Source organism: Dendrobates tinctorius, unplaced genomic scaffold, assembly GCF_039654945.1.
Source record: "Dendrobates tinctorius isolate UK_male_01 unplaced genomic scaffold, ASM3965494v1 ptg000064l, whole genome shotgun sequence".
In the NCBI taxonomy this organism is placed as follows: domain Eukaryota; kingdom Metazoa; phylum Chordata; class Amphibia; order Anura; family Dendrobatidae; genus Dendrobates; species Dendrobates tinctorius.
The window spans coordinates 16,040,264-16,064,086 of record NW_027361732.1 but is presented as its reverse complement, the minus strand read 5'-3'; the positions used below and the strand labels follow the sequence as shown (position 1 = coordinate 16,064,086).

At 42.5% G+C, this 23,823-nt stretch overlaps 1 protein-coding gene across 6 annotated transcripts in view; it reads right to left on the bottom strand.

The window, feature by feature from the left end:
• ELF1 (E74 like ETS transcription factor 1) overlaps positions 1–23,823 on the bottom strand; it is a 186,183-nt gene that overhangs the window by 2,444 nt on the left and 159,916 nt on the right. For all 6 annotated transcript variants that reach the window (XM_073580331.1, XM_073580329.1, XM_073580332.1 and 3 more), the window contains 6 exons: positions 19,165–19,339; positions 18,470–18,577; positions 16,940–17,095; positions 16,739–16,822; positions 15,339–15,531; positions 726–1,166 (listed from right to left, as the gene is read on the bottom strand). In XM_073580331.1, coding sequence (XP_073436432.1) covers positions 726–1,166; positions 15,339–15,531; positions 16,739–16,822; positions 16,940–17,095; positions 18,470–18,577; positions 19,165–19,339 — 1,157 coding nt within the window. The remainder of the gene's footprint in view (positions 1–725; positions 1,167–15,338; positions 15,532–16,738; positions 16,823–16,939; positions 17,096–18,469; positions 18,578–19,164; positions 19,340–23,823) is intronic.

Here is a 23,823-nt window from a genome sequence, read left to right as displayed (position 1 = left end):
CTCTCGATTCATTAGGAGGCACACACTTCTTAATGAATCAGGACCATCTGACAAGTAGCGTGCACCTCGCCACAAATCTTAGTCCAGTCAAGAGGTCTGCTAGTCATGAATTAGACGAGCTGTGGCGTCACGCCCTCGTCCCACCCCATCCATGTTCACCTTGATGGTGCTGTACGATATTAGCATGAAAACAACAAACTTTGCAAAATGTGTCACAAAATTTAAGAACTTTTCAAAGTGATTTAAACCACAATTCTAGCGTAATCACTTTGATGAATCAGGGCCAAGTGTCTACACATTTCATGTACAAATGAACTTGTGTGTTAAAGGGGATATGAGGAACTTTGTAAAAAAAAAAAAAAAATAATAACATTTGCCTAAGTTAAAACCAGCAGATAGTTGCTACCTACCTGCTGCCTGTTGTGCCCGCTGCTGGTCTTCGCTGAACAGTTAGGTAGTGGGGAGACAGCTGTCAATCAGCAAGACGACAGTAGACAACAGCAGAACGGCGCTGGCCACAACAGGCAGGTAAGTAGCAAGTACTTGCCTGTTAGTGTATAGGTACTTTTTTTTTTCCAAAGTCCTGGATGTCCCCTTTAATGATAACCACTGAACTAAGGATAGTGTCCATTGAAGTGGCCTGGTTTCTGGAATGTAATACATAGTACTATAAAATCCTAGTCTTGAAATTGTACTATTGCCATTATACTCCAAGGGTACCTCACCTGATTGCCTGTACAGAAGACATGTTATCATTCTGAATGGTGCATGTTAGGCCATGATCAGGAATAGGCTGCCCAGACATTAGTTGGACTGTCCGATATAGCTGAGTTGGATGAGGTGATGGCGTAGGAGTCACTGTCCTCAGCATATCTGATGGTAATAATTGTTGCTGGCTAAACTCCTCTAGTTCTTTGCCTTTTGATGATTTGGGTGACCTTACAACAGTGGTTGAGCATCCTCTTGGTACAGCATTTGGAGAGACTTTAGACATTCGTGCTTGATTTCTATTGGGAGTAGAAACTGGAGAATGCAAATTTCCTGAGTATTCAGCAGAGCTCGATTCCTCCTCGTCAATGTATACAAGATCCTTTGGCATTTCTTTGAACTGATATACAAGACGTTGGCCTTCCACTTTTGCTAAAATACCTCTTTGGTAATAGTACCTGCAGGAGGCAAACATACACGCTGTTAGAATCTGAACACATTGCTTACCCTACCACAAAAGACACTTATTAAACTTGATTATACTTAGAATAATGAAATTCTAAATGTGATAAAGAGTTATTGCCAAAATGTTTCACTATCTCCTGCAGTCCTTAGATGGGTGCTCTGAAATCTGGGAAATGGGCTCTACAAATTCGAACAAGCATCAGAAGACACAGATTCGGGAGTGTAGACATATATAGTCAGCCCAGGAATAGCAGCAAGCAATTGGTTAAAGACAGCGTGGTATGCCATCAGCAGACAAATGGTCCTTAGTAGGAATGAAGGCAATAATGATTAACAAGCAAACTGAATACTTCCTTATTAAAAAGATAAACACTGTTGCACCAGCATTTGCAGTGTCAACAGCACCAAAAAGAGGTTGCTATACTTGCCGCAGACAGTAATAATAATCAGCAAATAAATGGTTAGCCACAGGCAGCAGTGATGAAACAGGCAAACTGAATACTTGCTTCTAGAGAACATACATACTGTTGCAGCAGTGTTTAGTGTGAACAGCACCAGAGATGAGCTTGTATTAATTACAGTAGGGTTGACAGCTGATCTGTGTCAGAAAGTGAATGCAGATACTTGGTAAACAAAAGTTTGCAGAAGATAGGATTGTCAGCTGAGAGAGATGGATGGAGAGGCAAACTCCATAGTTACCCGAGTCAGTCTTCAAAGGCCTTGGGTAATAATGTCATAGGACTTTGCAGAGCTACTTGAGAAACCTCAAACCACAGCAAAGGGAAGTTGCTATAGTAAAAGGTAGCAGGGCTTGGCTTTAGAACTGAGAAAGGTGAGCAATAGTTCTAAAAAGGGGGGATTTATTGTGTCCCTCCCAAAATAGTACATACAAAAGAAAAAGGATGCTTGACTTCAAGTTTCCAGAACAAGATTGGAGCATTAATATCCCTTTTGTAGAACGAGCACATCTCTTTGGGATCGTCTGTCAAGTTAAGGTTCCTACAAACCTCTTTACAATTAGCCTCAAATGGAAAGTGGCAATATTTAAATTTACTGAATAATCTGGAATGGACCAATGAATTTAGGAGCCAACTTCTTGTAACTAGTCTTTAAATGGATGTTGTTGGTGGACAGCCAAACCTCATCTCCGAAAGAAATGATGGAAACAAGCAGGGCTGTGGAGTCGGTAAGCCAAACCTGCGACTCCGACTCCTCAATTTCCCTTACACCGACTCCGACTCCACGACTCCGACACATATTGCTTATATTTAAGTGAAAAATGTATTGTAGTACAATGTGAACCTCAGACATTTAATCATTTTTATGATCCAATAATCAAGATATTTAGATAGAACAGAATATATATTGGTGTACTACCCGGTTTTCATTCTTTTTGGTACAGATACGATTTGGATAGACAGATATGGATAAATGGATAGATAGAGCAGATTTCTAATCTGTTTTTGCTATTGAAAACATTATCTATGAGCTCAAAAACCTTTCAGGTGATGCAGTTTTTTAAAAAGATGATCAACTTTTGCAGCTGAAAAACGTATCCTCAAAAAACACAGGAAAAACGCTGTGTGTGAATGTAGCCTTAGATCAGGAATATAACAGCCATTTATAGGACATTTCATAACTTTCCCAAACTCCTATGAAAAAATATTCAGCACATCCTGCATTGAACTACTGTACCCAATTTATTATATATTTTAGGAGTCGGAGTCGGTCCATTTTATACCGACTCCAACTCCGACTCCACCAAAATGAGCTCCGACTCCGACTCCACAGCCCTGGAAACAAGTCAACTGTGTCCATCGCACTTTGGACTACACATCAGATCAAAAGTTATGAATGTTCTGAGAGATGCTGTTCACAGCAGGAAGCTGATGTTTTGATGTGATTGGTTGAAGAAAAGCAGGTTGTTGACTATACACTTCTTTATCAGAAGATTAAGACCCTGAATTGTTGTGGACAAATTTGGCTCAGGGAGGCATCTTGATTGGAAATGGAGAAAATTTGGACATATTGCTCCATTGACTGATTGAAAGTGATAGGCTGAGAAGTCTGAAGAAATTTTTAGATTCGTGCTGTGAATTTTCTGGGAACCTAGAAACAAACTGTACACCAGAGTAAAGGCCCCCCGTCACACTAAACGACGCACCACCGATCCCGACAACGATACGACCTGGTCAGGATTGCTGGTGCGTCGCTACATGATCGCTGGTGAGCTCTCAAACAGGCAGACTCACCAACGATCAGGACCAGCGAGAAGCTGGTAACCTGGGTAAATAGCGGGTAACTAAGCGTGCGCATCGCTTAGATACCCGCTGTTTACCCTGGATACCAGCGTGCTTGTGCTGGGAGCTGGTTTCCAAGGTAAACAGTGGGTAACTAAGCGCGCGGCGCTTAGAATACCCGCTGTTTACCTTGGATACCAGCTCCCAGCACGAGCACGCTGGTATCCAGGGTACACAGCGGGTAACTAAGGGACACGTGTGCTTAGTTACCCGCTATTTACCCTGGATACCAGCTCCCAGCGTCTGCTTACAGCGCTGGGAGCTCACTGATCGTTGGTCTCCCACTGCCACACGCAGGGATGACCAAGACCAACGATCAAAAAAATGGCCCAGGACATTCCTACACGATCAGCGATACCCGACAGGGGGGTGGTCGCTGATGCATGCCACACACAGCGAGATCGCTGATGCGTCACAAAATCGGTGACGCATCAGCGATCTCGTTAGCGTTAGTGTACCCCCTAAGACAAAGTGGAATAGTGGAATCAGAAACTATTTGAAAAACACAAGGGTCAACTGTGGAGCAAATGGAAGTCCTGGTAATAGCCCAAAACAAGTCATCTTAGAGAAACAGTACACTACGAACTAAATAGTAGTGAACCCTCAGGGAGCTCAGTGACAAAGTTCATAGAAGTCGCAACCTAGGTTTATTGTGGTTTATGAAGATGCTGAAGAGAACAGGCATAAAACGCAAATGAGAGTTGAAGTGTGCACACTAAGGACAAGATGCCAAAAATTCTTTGCCGTCTTGTTTCCATTGGGGCCTAAAGTAGAAATGAAAAAGGACTTCAGCAGTTCCTTTAACATCTGGATGACCAGAGAGAAGATTGGGCCAAAGATAAAACTTCCGGGCGGAGTGCTTTTGAATCTAGAGAATGTTCAGGTTCATTACATGTGATGGGGTATCTTCAGACACATCACATGGATTAAATGCGTTGGATAGGACATCAGTACTCTATTTTTTCTCAGCAGAGCGGTAGGCAATGATGAATTCAAACTGTGAGGAGAAAGACAAGAATGACAGGAATCCAGCAGCTGGTCTGACTGTAGATATTCCACATGTACAGTATATAGTCCGAATAGAAATCATCAGGAACTTAGCTCCTTCAAGTAGATGTTGCCATTCCTTTAGAGCTTATTTTATGACTGAAAGCTCATGATCACAGAGGATATTTCCAACTTCTGAAGAGAATTTCTTGAAGAAGGATCCTTAGGGATGATTTATTGATTCAGAGAAATTTTGTGAACAGAACTGCTCCTACTCAAACAGCAAAGGCAGCCACTTCAAGTAAAATGGAATGTCAACATCAGGATGGTGTAAGACTACAGTAGTGGAGAAACAAGATTCAAGTTCCTGGGAGGCTTGAACATAAGAATCCGTCCAGTTTCAAGAAATAGAATTTTTTCTAGTCAGGGCCATAAGAGGAGCTACTACTTGAGTAATTTGTAATGAACAAGCAGTAATAATTTTCATTGTAGAGAGGTCTTTGGGACCAATACATAAATCGTATTAATCCAAAATAGCAGAAATGTTCTCTGGACCCCGACGCAGATCTGCAGATGAGATGATCGGCTGGAAATATATTTCCAGATGAACCTCCTTTCCAAATTTTTTTATACTTAAAAGCAGACATCACCTCACAGGGAGAGTTTATCCTTTATGGCTGAAAGGGAGTACTTGGAAGAAGGGGTATGGAGCAGTCCAAAGGTTGATGTTAACTTAGTGTCTTTGCAAAGTCCTGGTAAGGAAGAGGCAAAGGAGGAAAAATTGCAGAGACCGCGAAAGTAAGATGTAAGATGATCCCCCACTGGGCGATATGGTCTGACAACCAATTAATTACCTGAACATGTAGCTTTGTCTATGAACGTTCCAAAAGTACCAATGTGTCGGAAAGTGACCAAACTAAAACGTCCTCAATGTCTAGTGCTCCAATCAAAAGAATCACATTCTCATTCTGGAACTGGATATGACCACCAAAAATTGCGGAGCCATTTGTGGAGATCAATTTCACAAGTGAGGGCAAACAAAAGGAAACATTCAGTCTTTTGGCTACAGAGACATCAATAAAATTCTCTGTAGCACCTGAATCAATGGACATAGATACAAGCAGTTTGTCTTAAGTGGAGGACAGCGTTAACCCCAGGGTAATCCCTCCTATTTCACGTAAGGTCTGAAGTTTCCCTGGCCTTAAGTTTAAAACCGTTAATTAGAGAACTATCCTGTTTGCCACAATATAGACCAAGCCCTTCATTAAAGGTTATAGGATTTTTTTGGTCGACGAAAAATTCTTCCAGCCAATTTGCATTTGCTCTGGCATGGTCTCTCTGGATGTAGATTTTGAAGCAGCTCTTAAAGTATGTGGAAATTTTGAGCTTTCTACCTTGATCTTGATCTCTCTTTAAAACTTAAGTCCATTTGGAGGGGGGGGGGGGGGCGTGGCCTGGCAGAGCATGGTGCTGGTCACATAATCCAGGAGCTCTGACGACTTCAGGTGGTGAAGCGGCTCACACATCTTACCGGCAGTTCCTTCAGCGGTGAATCTTTCTCCAGGCACTTAGTATCACCCTGGGATCAGATGAGGCGGTCCAAACCCGGGCTCCGGAGCTCCCCCAGAAAGGTATCTGACTTCTTTGCCAGAGGCTCCAGGCTGGAGAGGAGTTCTAAGATGGCTGCTGCCTCCCCTCATGCTGCAAAGTCTGCAGGATCAGCACGTTCTGCTACTTCCTCTGCCTCAAGCAGAGAAGGCTCCATGGAGACTGCGGGGACTGTGGAAATGGCAAGCCCTGACAACCAGCCTGTCACAAAGGAGGAGATGAAATCCCTCTTTGCAGCTTTCAGGAAATCTATGCAAAATGATATAAAGAGCATGTTGGCAGAGCTGAAGGGGGAAGTAGGAGCTATAGGGAACCGCACAGATCATTTAGAGAACAAAATGGAGGAGTTAACAGGGTCCCACAATGCACCGATAGATGAGCATGAGGAGCTTAAGGCTGAAGTCCGCAAGTTAATAGCTAAAATGCTGGACCTGGAGGACAGATCCAGGAGAAACAATGTTAGAATAAGAGGAATACCAGAAGAAGTACATGATAAAGATTTGCTTCCCCTGTTACAGGACTTTATTCAAGCTGTTGTGCCTGAAGCAGAAGCGAGAGATATCTTAGTGGACCGGATTCACAGAATCCCTAAGCCTCGAGGACTTAACCCTTCGATTCCCAGAGATACTATTGCCCGCATTCACTTCTATACAACAAAGGAGGCCTTCCTGCTTGGTTTAAAGAAGAAACCTTCCCTGCCAGACAGATTTGCTCGTCTTTCGGTATTCCCAGACCTCTCAGCTGGCACGCTTGCGAGGAGGAGAGAATTCACCCCTTTTACAAAGATTCTACGGGATAAAGGCATTACATATTGTTGGGGTTTCGCTATCAAGCTCATTGTCAGTAAAAATGGTAACACTCGGGTTTGCTTCTCTACTGCGCAACTTGGGAAAGTGTTTGAGGACTGGGATATTCCACCCCCTCCGCCATCTTCCTTGGATAAAGGTTCACCCCAAAACAGGAGAATTAACCCTGAATGGTTTAAAGCTTGAAGTTCCCATAACTTTCGCCTTTTGAGGTTGTGGTCTCCATTTTTCTGGATTTTTTTTTTTTTTGTTTCTGCAGAGGGTGCTGGCTACTAAATTTTGTGGCCGCATCCAGCCCACTTGCAGTTCCTGCCCCACGAGCGTCTTTTTTTTTTTTTTTTAGCTCTTACTGCTCGTCAGTCCTTGTGTAGCTCCGTCATGTTATGCGAGGAGCAACTTGTTTCTCAGTTTTTCTTTAATTGTTATGTCATGTTATTTGTTGATAGGTCTTGCCTGTTTGTACCGTTTCTTTCTGCAGGGTTAATACTCCAAAGGAAGCAGATTCTCGGCTATCATAGCCACTTCTGCCCTTACATACCATGGGTTTAAAGGTATTCTCTCTAAATGTAAAGGGATTAAATTCTCCGCATAAAAGGTCATGGGTCTGGAAGGAGGCAGGGAAGGCGAGTAGTGATGTTTTGTGCATTCAAGAATCACATTTATTAGCCCAGGATAATGGTAGAATGAAAAATGGTAATTATCCTCATCAGTTTTTTTGCCAATAATGTCCACAAGAGGGCGGGTGTGGGAATCCTCATTAAAAGCTCTGTAGCCTTCCAGCTTGAAAGGGTGGTGGGGGACATTGAGGGAAGATATGTCATTTTAATTGGTCTACTAAACAATGTGCAATTTACTATTGCTTCAGTGTATGCTCCCAATGTGGGCCAGTTGAGATTCATACGTAAATTTTTGGAGACTTTTAGGGGAATAGCAAAGGGTCCCTTGGTGATATGCGGAAACTTTAATGTCCCTATGTGTAAATTCCTAGATTGTTCCCACCAAGCCCCGGCCAGAAAAGAGATGGGCCACCTGATCCGTGAGTTTCGTTTTCATGATATATAGCGATATGCTCATGCAGGAGAGAGAGACTACTCTTTTCACTCACTAAGGTTTAATACCTACTCTAGAATAGATTATATCTTAGTAGATGATTCGTTACTGTTGGGTTGTGACCAGATTAACATTGGCCCCATTACGTGGTCGGACCACGCGCCCGTTATGTTAACAATTTCAGACAGGGGTCCGACCCGGTCTCCTTCCAAATGGAAACTGAATGATTATAGCCTCACTAACCAAGATACCAGCGATGAAATCGCTCAGCAATTAAAATAATTTTTTGCCATTAATGATAATAATAATAATAATCTTTATTTATATAGCTCCAACATATTCCACAGCGCTTTACAGTTTAACAGTTTCAAAACACAAGTCATAAGTAACAACGCTAACAATACAATAATTAAAGCAAAATAAGACGAAATAAGACGACCCTGCTCGTGAGAGCTTACAATCTACAATGAGGTGAGGGAGATACAGAGTACAGGTGTGTATTTACAATGGTGTATTTACAATGAAGGTCCAGCCATCTTGCGGGAGTGAAGGATGGATGGAGATAGTGAATGGGCTACACACGCACACTTACACAGAGAATGACTTTGATTAGTGAATGTGATAGGCTGCTCTGAACAGGTGTGTTTTGAGGGAGCGCCTAAAACTATGCAAATTGGGGATAGTCCTGATTTATTGGGGTAGAGCATTCCAATGATAATCAAATGGTCTCGGATGAAACTCTTTGGGCGGCCCATAAGGCCTTTGCTAGAGGTGTCCTCATCAAAATTGCAGCAATGGAGAAAAGGGAAAGGTTAAAAACATTTAATGATATTTTGTCTAAACTCCAGCTCCTGGAAAGGGCAAACAAGGCTCACCCCTCTGACATTTTCCTTGACTCTATATTAGAGGTCTGAGAGATCAGCTGAGATCAATTATGCTGTATTCCTATGAAAAAAATCTAAAAATGCTTAAATCCAAATTCTATAGCTTGGGTGATAGAGCCAGTAGGGTCCTAGCAAGTCGAGTGAAGAAAAGGGAGGCTCAGATGGCCATTCCCTTTTTGAATAAGCACGACGGGTCCAAAGTTTTAAACCCTACTCATATAGCTAGTGAGTTTAAAGAATACTATTCCCAACTATATAATCTCAAGTCAGATCCTAAAACACACCAGCCCACGAAGGGTGAAATTTCTTCTTTCCTTGCTAAACTAAATTTGCCCAAACTTTCCCCCACGGCTCTGGCTGCTCTTAATGCCCCCCTTACTGAGGAGGAAGTAGTTCGGGTTATTAATTCCTCTAAGACACTTTCTGCCCCCGGGCCAGATGGTTTTTCTAATTCTTACTACCGCCAGTTTGCGCACATCTTGGCTCCATTTTTGGTTAGAACGTTCTCACTATGGAGGGACTCATCTGATATCCAATCTGAAAGCTTGGCTGCGACAATCACTACTATTCCTAAACCGGGGAAGCCTCCAACCTCTCCTGGTAACTTCAGACCTATCTCTCTTTTGAATTGTGATGTGAAGTTATATGCAAAAGTCTGGGCTAATAGACTCCTCTCAGTTTTGCCGGCCCTGGTCTCCCCTGACCAAGTGGGATTCGTCCCAGGGAGGCAGGCTAGAGATGGCACTAGAAGAGTGATTGATTTTCTTGAGTCCAGTGGTACCCCCGGTGTATTCCTGTCTCTAGATGCGGAGAAAGCGTTTGACAGGGTACACTGGGGCTATGTGGACGCCGTTTTGGACACATTTGGTTTCTCTGGTAAAATAAAGGGTGCTATTATGGCCTTATACAAAAAACCAAATGCTTCGGTCTGTGCAGCTGGCTTCTACTCGGATAGATTTGACCTGACTAATGGGACCCGCCAGGGTTGCCCCCTTTCCCTTATAATTTTTGCTTTAATCATGGAGCCCTTGGCGGAGTCCATTAGGCTCAACCCGGAAATCTCTGGAGTTAAAATAGGCAATGTAGAGCATAAGATTGGTCTATATGCAGACGATGTAATTCTCTCTTGCACTGATAGTGAAAGATCATTGATAGGGATCAAAAACGCTCTCATTGAATTTTCTAAGATTTCATATTACAAGCTAAACGAAGGAAAATCGGTTCTCTTCTCGGTTAATGTTCCACCATCTGTTAGAAATAGAATCTCCTCACTTGTCCCATATACTTGGGCCCGGGACGGCTTCTCGTACCTAGGACTAAGGATTTGTAAACTTTCCAATATTGTCAAACAGAATTTTAATACTCTGTCTATGTCCTTTCGAATGGAATCAAGCAATCAAATACATTTACCCCTTTCCTGGATGGCGCGCATTCAGATAGATAAGATGATGTTCCTAGCCAAAATTATTTATTCCGTTGTCTTCCCTTGAGGTTCCCCAAGATGTTTCTCTCTCTTCTGCAGGCAGTTGTGAGCAGATTTATTTGGGCAGGAAAGAAACCTAGGGTTGGTATGTCTACCTTATTTTATAGTTATTCACATGGTGGTCTGGGGGTCCCGAATTTTTATTTGTACCATAAAGCAGCAGTTCTAGAGGCGTTAAGGGAGTGGTATGATGATTCTAGTACTCACAAATGGGTGCTTGTGGAGAAATACTTGGCCCCGCGTGGGACTGAGATTTCTACTGGAGGCCCGAGTGCTTTGTTCCTTTGCCCCCTCTCTTCCCTTGCAGACAATGAAAGTGGCATTTTCTTACTGGTCTGATCTGGTCTCTTCTCGTCAGGTGATTAAATTTGAGTCTATCTCTATTAGAGCCTCAGAGCTTCATGTGGATGGCCTCACGTTAGGCAATTGGGTGAGGAATGGTATTGTGGTCATGAAAGATATCCTCTTAATTCAGGAGTTGAAACCTTTCTCTGTCCTAATGGATGAAATTGGCCTTCACAGAAATAACTTCTACCAGTACCTGCAAATTCGGCTTTTTTTAAATTCATGTGTATTTCCCTTATCCTGCCATAATGCGGTTTGCTCGCCAATACAGCATTTTTTTAGTTCTTCCTCCTCTCAAAAACACGGCCTCTCGGTAGTATATAAAGTGTTTAATTCCCCCGGTAATGGTCCTAAACAAGCGTATATGAGGCGCTGGGAAGGGGCTCTGCTTTCTCCTCAACCCCGGACCAATGGTGGTCCGCTTCTGGCGACTTGCAGAAATATTCCTCCTGTATCAATCATCTTCAGCAGCTAAAGAAAGTTCACTTTGACTGGTATTACACCCCGCTGAAGATTTCCAAATTCCGTGGTTCCTATCCCCGATCCTGCTGGACGGGCTGCTCGGGTGTTGGTTCCCTAGGGCACGTGTGGTGGGATTGCCCGCTCATCCGGCCTTTTTGGGAAGAAGTGTCTAACATTATTACCTCAGTTACAGGCCTGGCTGGAAGTTTGAGTGGTCAGCTAGCGGTTTTGGGGATCGGTTTACATATATTCCCTGGCGATTTGAGACCAATTGTATCACACATTCTAATAGCAGCACGTATGTGTCTGGCAGACCACTGGAGAGAAATAACTATCCCCTCTAAATTGGAAATTATCCAAAAAATCAATAAACATTACCAATACGAGCTCCTTCTGACCTCAGATATGTTTACCAAAAATAAAAAAAGGAATCGCTGGTTCCCTGGTTCCCCTGGGTGGTGTCCAAATTCTCGTCCTTCCAGTCCTGATTGGTGGACCTGTGATCTTATTACCTTATTACCTATCATCCCTACCCTTGCTTCCTATGTTGCACATTGTATCCCCTAACCCTACTATGCAGAATTTTCAGCTGTTATCTGTTTTTACTTTGAATTTTATTGTCCTGCTGTTATAGGACAAATTTTTCAACTGTCCGCATGTTTGTTGTGGTGTATAATCTGTTTTATATAAAATCTTAATAAAAATGATTGACATAAAGAAAACTTAAGTCCATTTGGGAAGTGAGAGAAATAAAATCAAGACAAGGCGGCAAATCCTTACCTTTGATCTGACTACTAGGCTAGTACAAAAGCTAGCCAAAAGCGTATCACTGTACCAGACTAATTCAGCAGACAGGGTAAGGAAGTACATGGCATAATATCTCACAGAATTAATCCTTTGGCTAAGCCAAATAAGTCCTCAGTTTTGAACGGTAATGATGTAGATGCCACCCCACCTTTAAAATGCAAGTTTTGAGTATTCTGTTATGGGTTCACTTATGCCACAGGTCAGGAGTCAGGACCAACGATGACACATCAAGCGGGACTTGCTGAATGACACTTGGATCAACCAGGAACAGTACAATATGCAGGGCAGCAAGTAGACATGAAGAGCAGAAAACGCCAGAAAACACAGAGACAGTAGTGCAAACGTACACAGGAACAATAGATGTATAGTCTGCCCAGGGCTTGCAATAAAAACAAATAATTATAATCTTTATTTTTATATAGCGCTAACATATTCCGCAGCGCTTTACAGTTTAAAGACAGTTGTATCCACTCAGCAGACATATTGGCAGGGAAAAAAGGCAGCAATTATAAGGAGGCAAATGAAATACTAACTTGCAAAAAAAAGATACATACTTTTGAATAAGCATTTATAGTGTGAATGGCATCAGAGAAGAGTTCATTATGCTTACAGCAGACAAAGGGTTAATTGCAAGTCTGGGCCAGAAAGTAAATGCAGATAGTTGATAAACCAACAGGAGTTTTCTTAAAGGGAAGGTGCCGCAATTTTATATAATTTGCAAAAAAAGAGTAAGTAACAAAACATGTTGTTAAAGCAAATGTTGTACTAACTAGGATTTATGGTTTGTTTGTAATAATGTTTTAATGTAGCCACTGGGCGCTGACATCTTGATTTGCAGATCTGTGGAGGACTCATACAGTCTGCAAATATGGCCGTCCCTGGACAAAGGAGACTGCGGTCGGCTCCCGACCCACCACGCAGCCTCATTAGCAGAGAACTGGGCACGCCCCTGTGGGCTGCACCATTCACTGCTGTAGGTGTGGCTGGGCGCCATTTTACTGTAGCCCAGTGCTATCTGCTGAGCTCGACTTTCTGCACTGTGCTTCCTGCTCCAGCTCCACTGTCCTCCTGTAACAGTGACATAGTCTAGTGTATGGGGGTGGGGCAGTTACACCAGTGTGAGCATATCTGTAATACTGTCTCCTGTGATACTGCCTGCTGAGCCGTGTATCTAATCCTATCCTGTGTGATACTGACTGCTGAGCCGTGTATCTAATCTTATCCTGTGTGATACTGACTGCTGAGCCGTGTATCTAATCCTCCCCTGTGTGATACTGACTGCTGAGCCGTGTATCTAATTCTCTGCCGTGTGATACTGCTCTCCTGAAATACTCTGTGCTGCTGTCACCCTGCTGGTTTTGTGTGTGATCTACATGGTGGTATTGTGTATGATCTATATGGCGGCATTGTGTGTGAAGTATATGGCGGTATTATTTGTGATCTGCTAAAAGGGGACCCATTCTAGGGTGGTTCTGGCTGAGCACCTGCACACGGGTCAGGGGTAATAGGTGCAGTCAGGGGAGGGCTGGTGAGGCAGCTGAAGAGAGGGGTCTCATTTTTATCGTTACTGAATGGCTCCATTCCCCCCCAGCCTGCTTCCCAGCGTCACCCTGGACTGCACCTGTCGCCTCGCTTTCACACATCGCCAGGAAAGAATCTGAGGAGGGGAATGGAGTCTTTGCATGCCATGTCTGGATCAGAACAGGCCATCAATCAGCAGAAATGTTTCCTGGATTTCTGTGCTGCTGTCTCCCTGCTCCTCCCCCATATATCTCCCTCTGTGCCCCCCATAGACCAGCGCACTGCTCTCCTGAAATACTCTGTGCTGCTGTCACCCTGCTCCCAGAATCCTTGCTGCTTGCCATCCTCGGTGACCGAAGACCCCATTCCTCTCCTCAGATCCTGTCCTGGCGATGTGAGAAAGCGAGGCGACAGGGCCTGATATATGGTGGAGGAGCAGAGTGACCGCAGCACAGAGTATTTCAGGAGAGCAGTGTGCTGGTCTATGGGGGGCACCCTGTTCGGTGCCAGGGTGTGTACATAGAGCGCTGTGTTTTATACACATGGATGGACCATCTTCTTGTCTGCTCCACAGAAATCCAGGAAACATTTCTGCTGATTGATGGCCTGTTCTGATCCAGACTTTACATGAAAAGACAGTCAGTAACTTTGCAGGCCCCATCAAAATGGCTGCTCACTGTGTTCCTAGATGTCATCCTCTCTTTTCCCTTAGCAAGCACCCAGTAGGGGAGGAGAGGAGTGACACCACACCCATGTCAGCAGATTCCACCCATACAGTGTCCATTTTAGGGCATGATCATATATCAAAATCAAACATCATGGACACTGTACACCCATAATTACTGCAGGACAGTAATGTGAGCTAGTTGTACACTAGGTTTTTGTGCCAAACTTCAGTAGCTGCTCCCCCTAGTGTTAACAAGTGGAAATGCCAAACTTTTTAAAATTATTTTTCATATTTTACAAAATTAAAGACAAATGATAATATTTTTTAAGAAAATGTAAACATTAATTCTTTACATTTTTTCAATTGCTGAAAAATTTTTTTTGGGATGGCACCTTCCCTTTAAGTGAATATTGCCAGCTGACAGAAATGGATGATTAGACAAACTGCCAATCACAGGGTAACTGAATGCAATGCTTATGGAACACTCAGATACACATAGCTGTCAGAATCTAAAACCTTGAGCCTTAAGTGGTCACAGGCATTTGCCAGGCTACTTGAGAAAATCAGCATGAACCTCAGCAAAGGGAGGCGGCTATAGGCAAAGGAACAGAGCCTGGTCCTGGAGTCAATACAAGTGAATAACAATGGGTTGCAGGGCCCCCTATCTTGGGACTGTAGGGCGTTCGAAAGTTTGGACACTCATTGATCAGGTATCTCCTAACCTTTGGATTTGGGATAACTTAATTTGGAAATAATTCTTTAAATCAACTATTTAACACAAGCTTTTTTTGGTGATAAAGTGACAACATTCACATATATAGCAGTTAATAGTGGGAATACGACGCCTGCTATTTTTAGCCCCACACTGTATAACTAGTATAAAAAAAATGGATGTTGCTTAAGGGGTCATCTGGTCTCAGAAGAAAAAAAAAAGCTGGGCACACCGTCACAACTCCCTTGTGTTGGTGGGTGGCCACATGCAGTCTAGACTACTGCTCTTCTCTCAATTTTCTTCTATCGAAACAAGCCAGATAAAGACTAGTCGGCACGTGACTGCAAGTTTTCAGATCACTACCTGTATGCCAACTTGTATGCAGAATTGTGCATATTGTCCAGATTCTGTAGTCTGCAGTCACACAGAATGACTGTCAACCTTATTTTTGGACCAAATGACCCCTTTAAGTGGCAAGCATATGATGAGGAGTTATAAGAACACATACAATGCTCGCCTGTGAATGAGCTTACCTGAGTGCCCTACCCATCGTTTCATAGTTCATGTCAGGCTTGTTTTTGTGCTTTCCCCAAAGCTTAGACACCGCTTTGGAATCCACCAGTTTGAAAATGCCCTTTTCCCTCTGGGTCCACTTAATGTACTTTGGACATGTAGCTTTGTCTTGTAGCAAAGCTAATAGGAACTCCCAAAGGTAAATGGTATTGCCTAGAAAAGCAAAAGTAACCAAGTCAATGGCGTGATATCACTCCCATATCCTGCAAAACGTCTAATTAAAGGTTTCTTCCCTAGAACAAAACAAAAATTAAAACAATTTTAAAAAACCCCACGTCACTAGAAGTAAACCTGCCCTGAAATGCAGCGATGCATCCCACAGTCCCTTTCACGTCATAAATACGATTATTTTCTACCCAGTACACGGAGTCAATTTAAACCAACACTCACAAACACAAAATGTACCACCAGCACATAGATGTGGTTAGGATGTTGCTGGTAATGTGGAGCCACACCTTGCTCCCTGTGGCAAAGCTAAACAAGTCCAGAGAAAGGACAGGAAGTGTTGTCATGGGAGCTTAGTAGTGTTGAAGCTACAGTTTTATGGCCTGCAAATTCACGCACTGATAACTTTATGCTGCGTGTTCCCATTTTTCATATATACTCATGGTTCTCTCATATTCATCTCCTGGAATCTTTTATTTAAAAGGGAACCTGAAAGCTGACCCCTGCGATCCACGGGCAGCATGCAGCAGACACGGCTGTATGATTTCACTCCTGAAGGATTAACTCTGGAGCCCTGCAGCGTTATAGAGAATACCATAGTGTAATCAGTGCTGGGAACCGAATCACATTAACGGGATAAGCAGGTCCTTGGTGCGATGCCTCACCCGCTGTCCTTCATTGTAGGGAAAAACCCGTCACCGACCGAGAAGCCGCTGGGGACCAACCTGTCCGACTAGTCTCCCATACAGCCTGGTCCCCGGTAACTACTATACGGTTTTTCTGTGAACCGCCGCAGTTTCCAGATTACACATGGCTACAAGCATACAGCCAGTACCTTATACATGCCTGTGGATCGGGCAGGGTATGTCAGCTGTAGGAAATTACCAATATGGCCAACACCTGTCATGATGCTTTTCCAAATATATGAGGAGGTCGGGGTCTCTGCTGACCATTATACACATTAGATTGAGACAAATTTTGTGTTCACATCTTTTTATGAAAGAAACTAGGCTCAGATAGAGTAGGTCTGTCACGTCTGACCATTTTCTTGCTCCAGGAATAAGTATCACCGGAGGTGCTTATCCCACTCCTCCAAATGAAGTAACGCGCACATTCAGTTAAGGTGAGCATACATGATGAAGGGTATGGGTGACCACTGCTGGCTGGACGATCAGCTAATAAGCTACAGCGTTACCTTTCCCATCTTTGCTTTTCTTCTTCACAGATATATTTGGTGTAGTGGTGGGGGACTCGGAGCGATTAGTTTTTGTTTTTCTTCCTAACAAAAAATAAAACAGATGAAAGAATATCAGCTTGTATAGAAACCTTCAGGCTGACGGCCATACAAACTGGCCGCAGTTCTAAGGATTGGAGAAGACAGCAGTACTCTCCAAACCTTTTTTCCTTTTCGGCTGGTCGCCAGGAGGAGAGTCTAATGGCTCTTGATAAATGTTCTGCTGTAGCTCCATCACCTCCGGAATGCCATCTACGGTGACGGACACGTGTGTGATTGGAGTGACCATCAGCTCATCTTCAGATCCAAATATGTTGGCTAGAAACATTAATAAAATTCATGTCATCATTCTCACCACCAACACTGCGTTAGCCTTTACCACTCAAGACATTTTGTTTTATCCCCCCATCTACCAAGAGCCATTTTTTTTTTTTTTTTTTAATTCTTCCTTAGACATAGATGTACGAGGACTTTTCTTTTTGCAGGACGAGTTGTAGTTTTGAATGACACAATTTAATTTGCTGTAACATTTATTCTTTGAGGAGTAGGATCATGAAAACATGCAACTGCACCATTGATAACTAGGTTTCAATTCTACGGTCTTTACAGCAAAAAAAATGACATGGTAACTTTAGGCTACTTTTACACATGCTGTTTTTTTTGCGGCCCATTATTACGGCTCGTATTGCTGTGATTTTTGCAAAAACGGGCCACAAAAAACCTTCTCGGATCGCAGTTTCTCCCTGTTGTAACAAATTGCAGGGGAAAAAAAGGCGATCGGCAAATACGGTGTACCGCGAAAACAAGCTACCATTGTTTTTGCGGTACCATTGATTTAAATGGATGCCGTGTCCGTAAGCTGTGAAAAATATCGAGCAAGCTCGATATTTTTTCACGGCCATACGGGACACAGGGGCTCCAATTTATTTTTGTGGGCCGTTTTTGCTGCCCCATAGAAATCTATTGGGGCCGCAAAAAACGGCCCGAAAAAACAAGGCAAGTGTAAAGCAGCCTTAAACTGCTTGTCAAACACAAATTTCTTTAGCGGTCTCTATACCTTATTGCTTTTAAAAGGAGCTTTTCTCATTTTTCCCCGTTAGCAATCACTACTGTGTTTGCAGAGAGTGTATTACAATACATAATGGCTATTGTTTTCTGCAGTTTCCAACACCATATCATGTGACCCCATTTGCGACCTGCCTATTCGCACAGCATCTTCTGTATGGAGCTGGATGTCACTTTCTCAAAGTAAGTCTATGAGATTCAAAACAACAGAAGACAGTGGGGACAATAGCAAAAATGCTGGATTGTTCCTTCAAAAACAATAAAATATAAAAATAATACCCCAGCACCTTTAAAAAGTACAAATGTAATGTGTGTTGCCACACTCCGACCCAAAACGTTTTAATTTTTCTGTCTATGTTGAGTGAGAGCTTCTGTTTTTGCAGGGAGAGCTGTAGTTTTTATCAGGACCATTTTGGGGGACCTAGGACTCACTCTCTCCTATAGGAAGCCGATACTTCTCTCTGTGCTATGTCCACAGCTTGTCACCTAATATTTATGACCAGCTTAGGCTTTTTGGGGCTTGTTATTTTCTTGTACATGATTTCCTAGCGCATAAACTTATTACCTAGTGGGAATTTATCAGCCTTGAAATTACAACTGTTAACTCATAGAGCACTTCACACTTACCTAATCTTTTCTCATCCAGTAATGCATCTGGAGAGTCCATATTAAGAAGTGCTTCAGCAGCTTCAATTGTTTCCATGGTTTCATCACCATTCTGACAGGAAGCTTCAACTAAAAGAGATTGTTGTCCGTTACTTATCGCTTACATTTTTTGTAAAATACACTTCCCTTTAAATTGGTCACGATTCTGCATTTTCAGAATTGACCAGCAGATGGCACTGCTGCTTCATAGGTGCGATTCTAGGCAAATAACAGAATGTTGTACAGCATTAGCCAGTGAAAACTGGAGTGGGTTACTTACATTAGTGTCATAAAAGGCAAAATGTGTTCTAAAATGATGCCAGAAAAAAAAAAAATTATAGAAATGGTAGACCCAATAATGTACCGAGAGGAAAAGCTCCCATACATTGAGCGAGACACAAACCAATAATTGGGTCACTTTAATGCTCAGTGTCCTGCGCACTAACATTAGGAGTTCGTTTTCGTGCCACAATGCATCACAAGTCTAATTTACTACATAAGGTAAAATTAAAACCTGGAGCGCCTTTCCTAAAGACAGGAGGAAAGCCACATTAACGCAAGCCAGAAACATATGTGGCCAAACATTGTCAGTCCTGCACATAGGCCCTCAGATACCATTGTCGGTGCGCAGGTTAGAGCAGGAGGGAATGGCCGATATTGGTCACACTGACCGCTACCTGTAAGAGTGAGGTCATCGTCTTCTATGATTTGCTCCTCTGCTACATCCAGCGAGTTCTCCGTGATAATGTCATTGGGATCATCCACGCACGTTAACCCCGAGTAACTGTGCAGTAAATCGGCATTTGGAATGTGCTCTACAATGACAGCTGGGAAGATTGAAGGGTCGTCAAGCTGTAGATGGGAAAAAGGGCTCATTAGTGTCAATGTTTTCCATGTTTAGCGCATTGGTAGTAATAGGCGATATTCCAGTATTACACTCATTCCCAGGTACCAGGAAAAAAGTATAACACGCCAACTCTATGGTCAGGTCAGATACAATGGACCCCCACACTATTTGACCGGTCTGAATACCATGCAGTTCTTCATCTATTCTCCCAATAAGAAGAACGTTCAGCACAAAATCACGAACATGGTGATAAACTTGGCAGCGGCTTATTGGGCTTTTGAATTCAAACTCCTCCATCTCCTGTCGGGAGAGCCGAGAGACCCCCGTGTACACAATACATCAGCTGGATTCACGCTTTTATCAGGTTTAGACGACTTTACTGTAATGTGTACAGGGGGCCTTAAGATGTAAGGAGATACTGTATTATATGATACTTTTTAATTTCTTTAAAAACTGGTTACAGGGTCATCCGCAAACTGGTAATTACTACTGTTCCTGCTTCAGACCTCATTCCCAGTCATGCAATAGGTCATTTCGACAGTTATGGCATCTTTTTGTTCCATACGATCTATCATCAAGCACCACCGAGTCACAGACACCAAACCGTAACATCTAGCCCATATTGCATGTGTGTACTCAGAGCGGATAGGAGTGCCCTCACTCGGTACTTCCCTACCACATTAATGATGTGCCTGTGATAACATGGACAACTTATTGTTTCTGCAACTATTCTCTACTGGTAATGATACAGATGAGCCAAAAGTTACGGTAACTTATGCAGCACACTAATCCGACATGATTATGTTCTACAGCACAAGCCATGGAAAAGGTCAATTCAAGATTTGCTGCATGTAATGCAATAATTTGCATCTGTATAAGAAAATTCCGCAATGTAACTTATTGCAGTTTCAGGATACATACATGAGCCACCAAAGTGTACATGGGCTGTTTGATAGACAAGACATCAAGCAACTGTATTTACTAATCTTACAAATTACACCTTTAGTATGCCTGAAGGTTGGCTGGAAATTTTGGGAAACCCTTAAAAAATGCTTCAGATGTCTACATAAACTTGACCTAAAACTACAATCCATTTTTACACAAGCTATAAAGATATAGACACCTTTAAAAATGACAAGTAACCAATATATATTCAGAAACGTAAGTTTATTAGAAATGTAACAAAAATAAAAAATATGTTTCAAGGGAAATATCAGCACAAAAATATGTTCAAAAACTCATAATGAAGGGATAAGGTAAGTATATACAGTATAGATGCATAATTGTAGAATCATATGGAAGATTGCGGTCATATATAGTTTAAAAAAGTCTGCGTCAGGTAAAAATATAAGGAGGACTCTGTAAATCACGGTATACCCTATCCAATCAATTATATATACCTACTCCGTGTCACCTTGTCCTGGACACATACCGTAATCACTTTATATATTTGATCATTGATTACAAGTTCTAAAAAGTAGACAAAAGAACAAAAAAAAAAAAAAAAGTTCAAAATATTAGACTTTTTATTAAGGAAAATGATCCACTATCACATACCTGTACATGGTAAAAGCATGTGAAGCTCAGCTGTCAGTATTTGGTTTCCTAATATTTGGATTTAGTAAACTACCGTATTGGCATTATATAACGCTGAAGTGAGTTTCCACAGCATATGTGGTTTTTACATATGAATTTTTCAGAACTAATTAAATTCTATGGGGAAAATCTGCACATAAAGCTTTGCATACTCGCAAGAGAAATGTATATGTTGTGGACTTCAGAAATGCTCTACAGGTCAGTTTACACAGCGGGAAGCCGATTTCTAGAAATCCCATCCACATTGCTGGAACTGTGAGACGCTGCATTTTTTGCTCATTGTGGGAACTTGCTTTAGAGATGGGTTTTGTAACGTTTTTCCAGCCTGATGACCAACCACTCTTCTTCAGAGGGCCTCAGGAATCTTTTTCCGTGCCATCATACACTTCCACAAACGTGTTATGAAGATCATGATACCATTAGCTAACAGGTCGCCCTCTCACACCTAATTGTCATCTCACCAACTGAAACCACTAGACTAATTTCACCTCCAAATCATCTGTTAATCCGAACATACTTTTTTTACCAGTGTGATATGGGATCATTTTCTTAAAAAAAAATAAATAAAAAATGGCAAAGTCTAATATTTTGGCACCTATTTGACTTGATTCCCTCATCTACTTCTTAAACTTGTGTGAAAATGTGATGTAATTTTAGATCAAATTTATGCAGAAATATGGAAAGTTTTGAAGGGTTCAGAAACTTTCAGACATCACCATATGTGAGTATTTATGTGTTGAGAAGATCACTAGTGACATTTGCAAGAAGTCCAGTATTCTGCAATATTATAGAATGTAAAGTGTCACACGACACTCCCTAATGACTATACCTGATAGTGTGATCTCTACGAGAGACCACCTGCCGGGCTCCTCTGGCAGCGTCTCATCTCCCCTCAAAAATCAGCCATTAAAACTCCACCAGCAGGATCCTTCCTTTCCCCAAATGTATCAGTCAGGGAGAGTCCGAAGGCTCCACATGTACCTTACACTTTTGGCCAATCCCACCAGTATCGGCTGGTTCAGATGTTTTAGTCTAATGTGTATTGGGGCCTTTGCAATCCTAAATCGTTAGGGCTCATGAAGACCAGCATAAGTTACATATGTGTACTGTCCGTATTAATATCAGATTGCACACGGAAAGAATGCTGACCAACGTTTGTGTGAAAATGGCGGCATGTATTCATTTCTTCCATATTTCGGATTAGACTCGTCTATTCAAGTCTATGAGTGCACACAAAAAAATTAAACTCAATAAATCAGATTTCATGCAGATCTTAGTTTACTGCATTTGATTTTTTGGATATAATCACAGGTCTTAGCATAGAAAATTGTCTTTCATCATGTAAATTTTCTTTCAATGGTAAGTTCACACTGGGCATTTTTGCTGCTTTTTATGCTAATTTTCAGCTTAAATGGATGGTGAAAAAACGCTGCAAATACACAGGCTGACTTTTTTTGAAGCATTTTTGCTGCAGAAAAGTCAAGGACGGCTTGATGTGACCTCACAGTCAGCTCCGCTACATCTAGATGGCAGGCTGCATGGTTGCATGATGCGTCCATACAGCTTGTCATCCAGCAGCGCGGAACCAAACCAAGTGAATGGGGGGCCTGACAATATAGTGTTTGACACACTGTCATATGCATGACAGCATGGCAAACAGCGCTTCGGATCAGCAACGCCGGTCAGAGAGTCGCGGTTCCCACTCTGTCAAAAGACATGGTGAGCGCTCAGCTGTGATTGGAGGTATAAAGTTTACCTCCAGTCACTGGTGTCAGCTGATGGGACTACCGCTCCCTTCATCCGACACATGCTGCAGCTAATAACAGTGAGACTAGGAGCATTTATCTGTCGCTCCTGCGCTGTAAATAATTAAAAAAACAAAAAACCTGCGTGAGTTCCCCCCTATTCTTGATAACCAGACAAGCAAAACTCACAGATGGAGGCTGCAACTCTCAGCTGTTAGCGTTAGCAAGGCTGGTTATCAAAAATAAAGTGGTTCCTACGCTGGTTTTATAATTATTTAAATAAATAATTTTAAAAAACGGCGTGAGGTCCCCCCATTTTTGACAACCAGCCTTACTAAAGCAGACAGCTGGGGGCTGATATTCTCAGGCTGGTAAGGGGCCATGGATATTGCCCCTAAAGCCTAAAAATAGCAGCCAGCAGTTGCCCAGAAAAGGTACATCTATTAAATGAGCCAATTCTGGCGCTTTGCCCGGCTCTTCCCACTTGCCCTGTAGCGGTGGCAAATGGGGTGATAGTTGGGGGGTTGACATCTTTCTATTGTCAGGCAACATCAAGACCTTAGGTTAGTAATGGAAAGGCATCAATAAGACACCCTCAATATTAACCCCAATAGTCACATTGTATAAAAACACAGACACCTACCTTCAACTGAAAAAATTACAGACTCTTTAATAATCAATTAAACCATACTTACGACCTCGCCTAATTCCACCAAAGCTCTCGTTCTCCTGTAATAAACCAAAGCTTAAAAAAACAACCATATCTGCCCTCACCTCTCAGTCACCACAGTAAAATTCTCCAGGTGAACTCGCCTGTGCACCATGCAACTTTCTCACATTGCTAGAGAGGATCTCACAGATGTCACTGCAGTTCAGCCCGGCTGGGAAAGCAGCCTCAGTGATGTCACCGCTAGTCAATGAGGCTGCGCTCGCAGCAGCTCAGGCACCAGTGGTTCTCAGCCTGGCACCGTCCAGGTTGAAAACTATTTATTCCCCAGACATGGATTATGGCATGGGACAGAATGAAGGAGAGGGGAGGGATATGATTGTTCTTTATATTTGGTTTATTACAGAACGAGTGCTTCGGTGGAATTAGGCGAGGTCATAAGTATGGTTTAATTAAGATTAAAGTCTGTCATTTTTTCAAT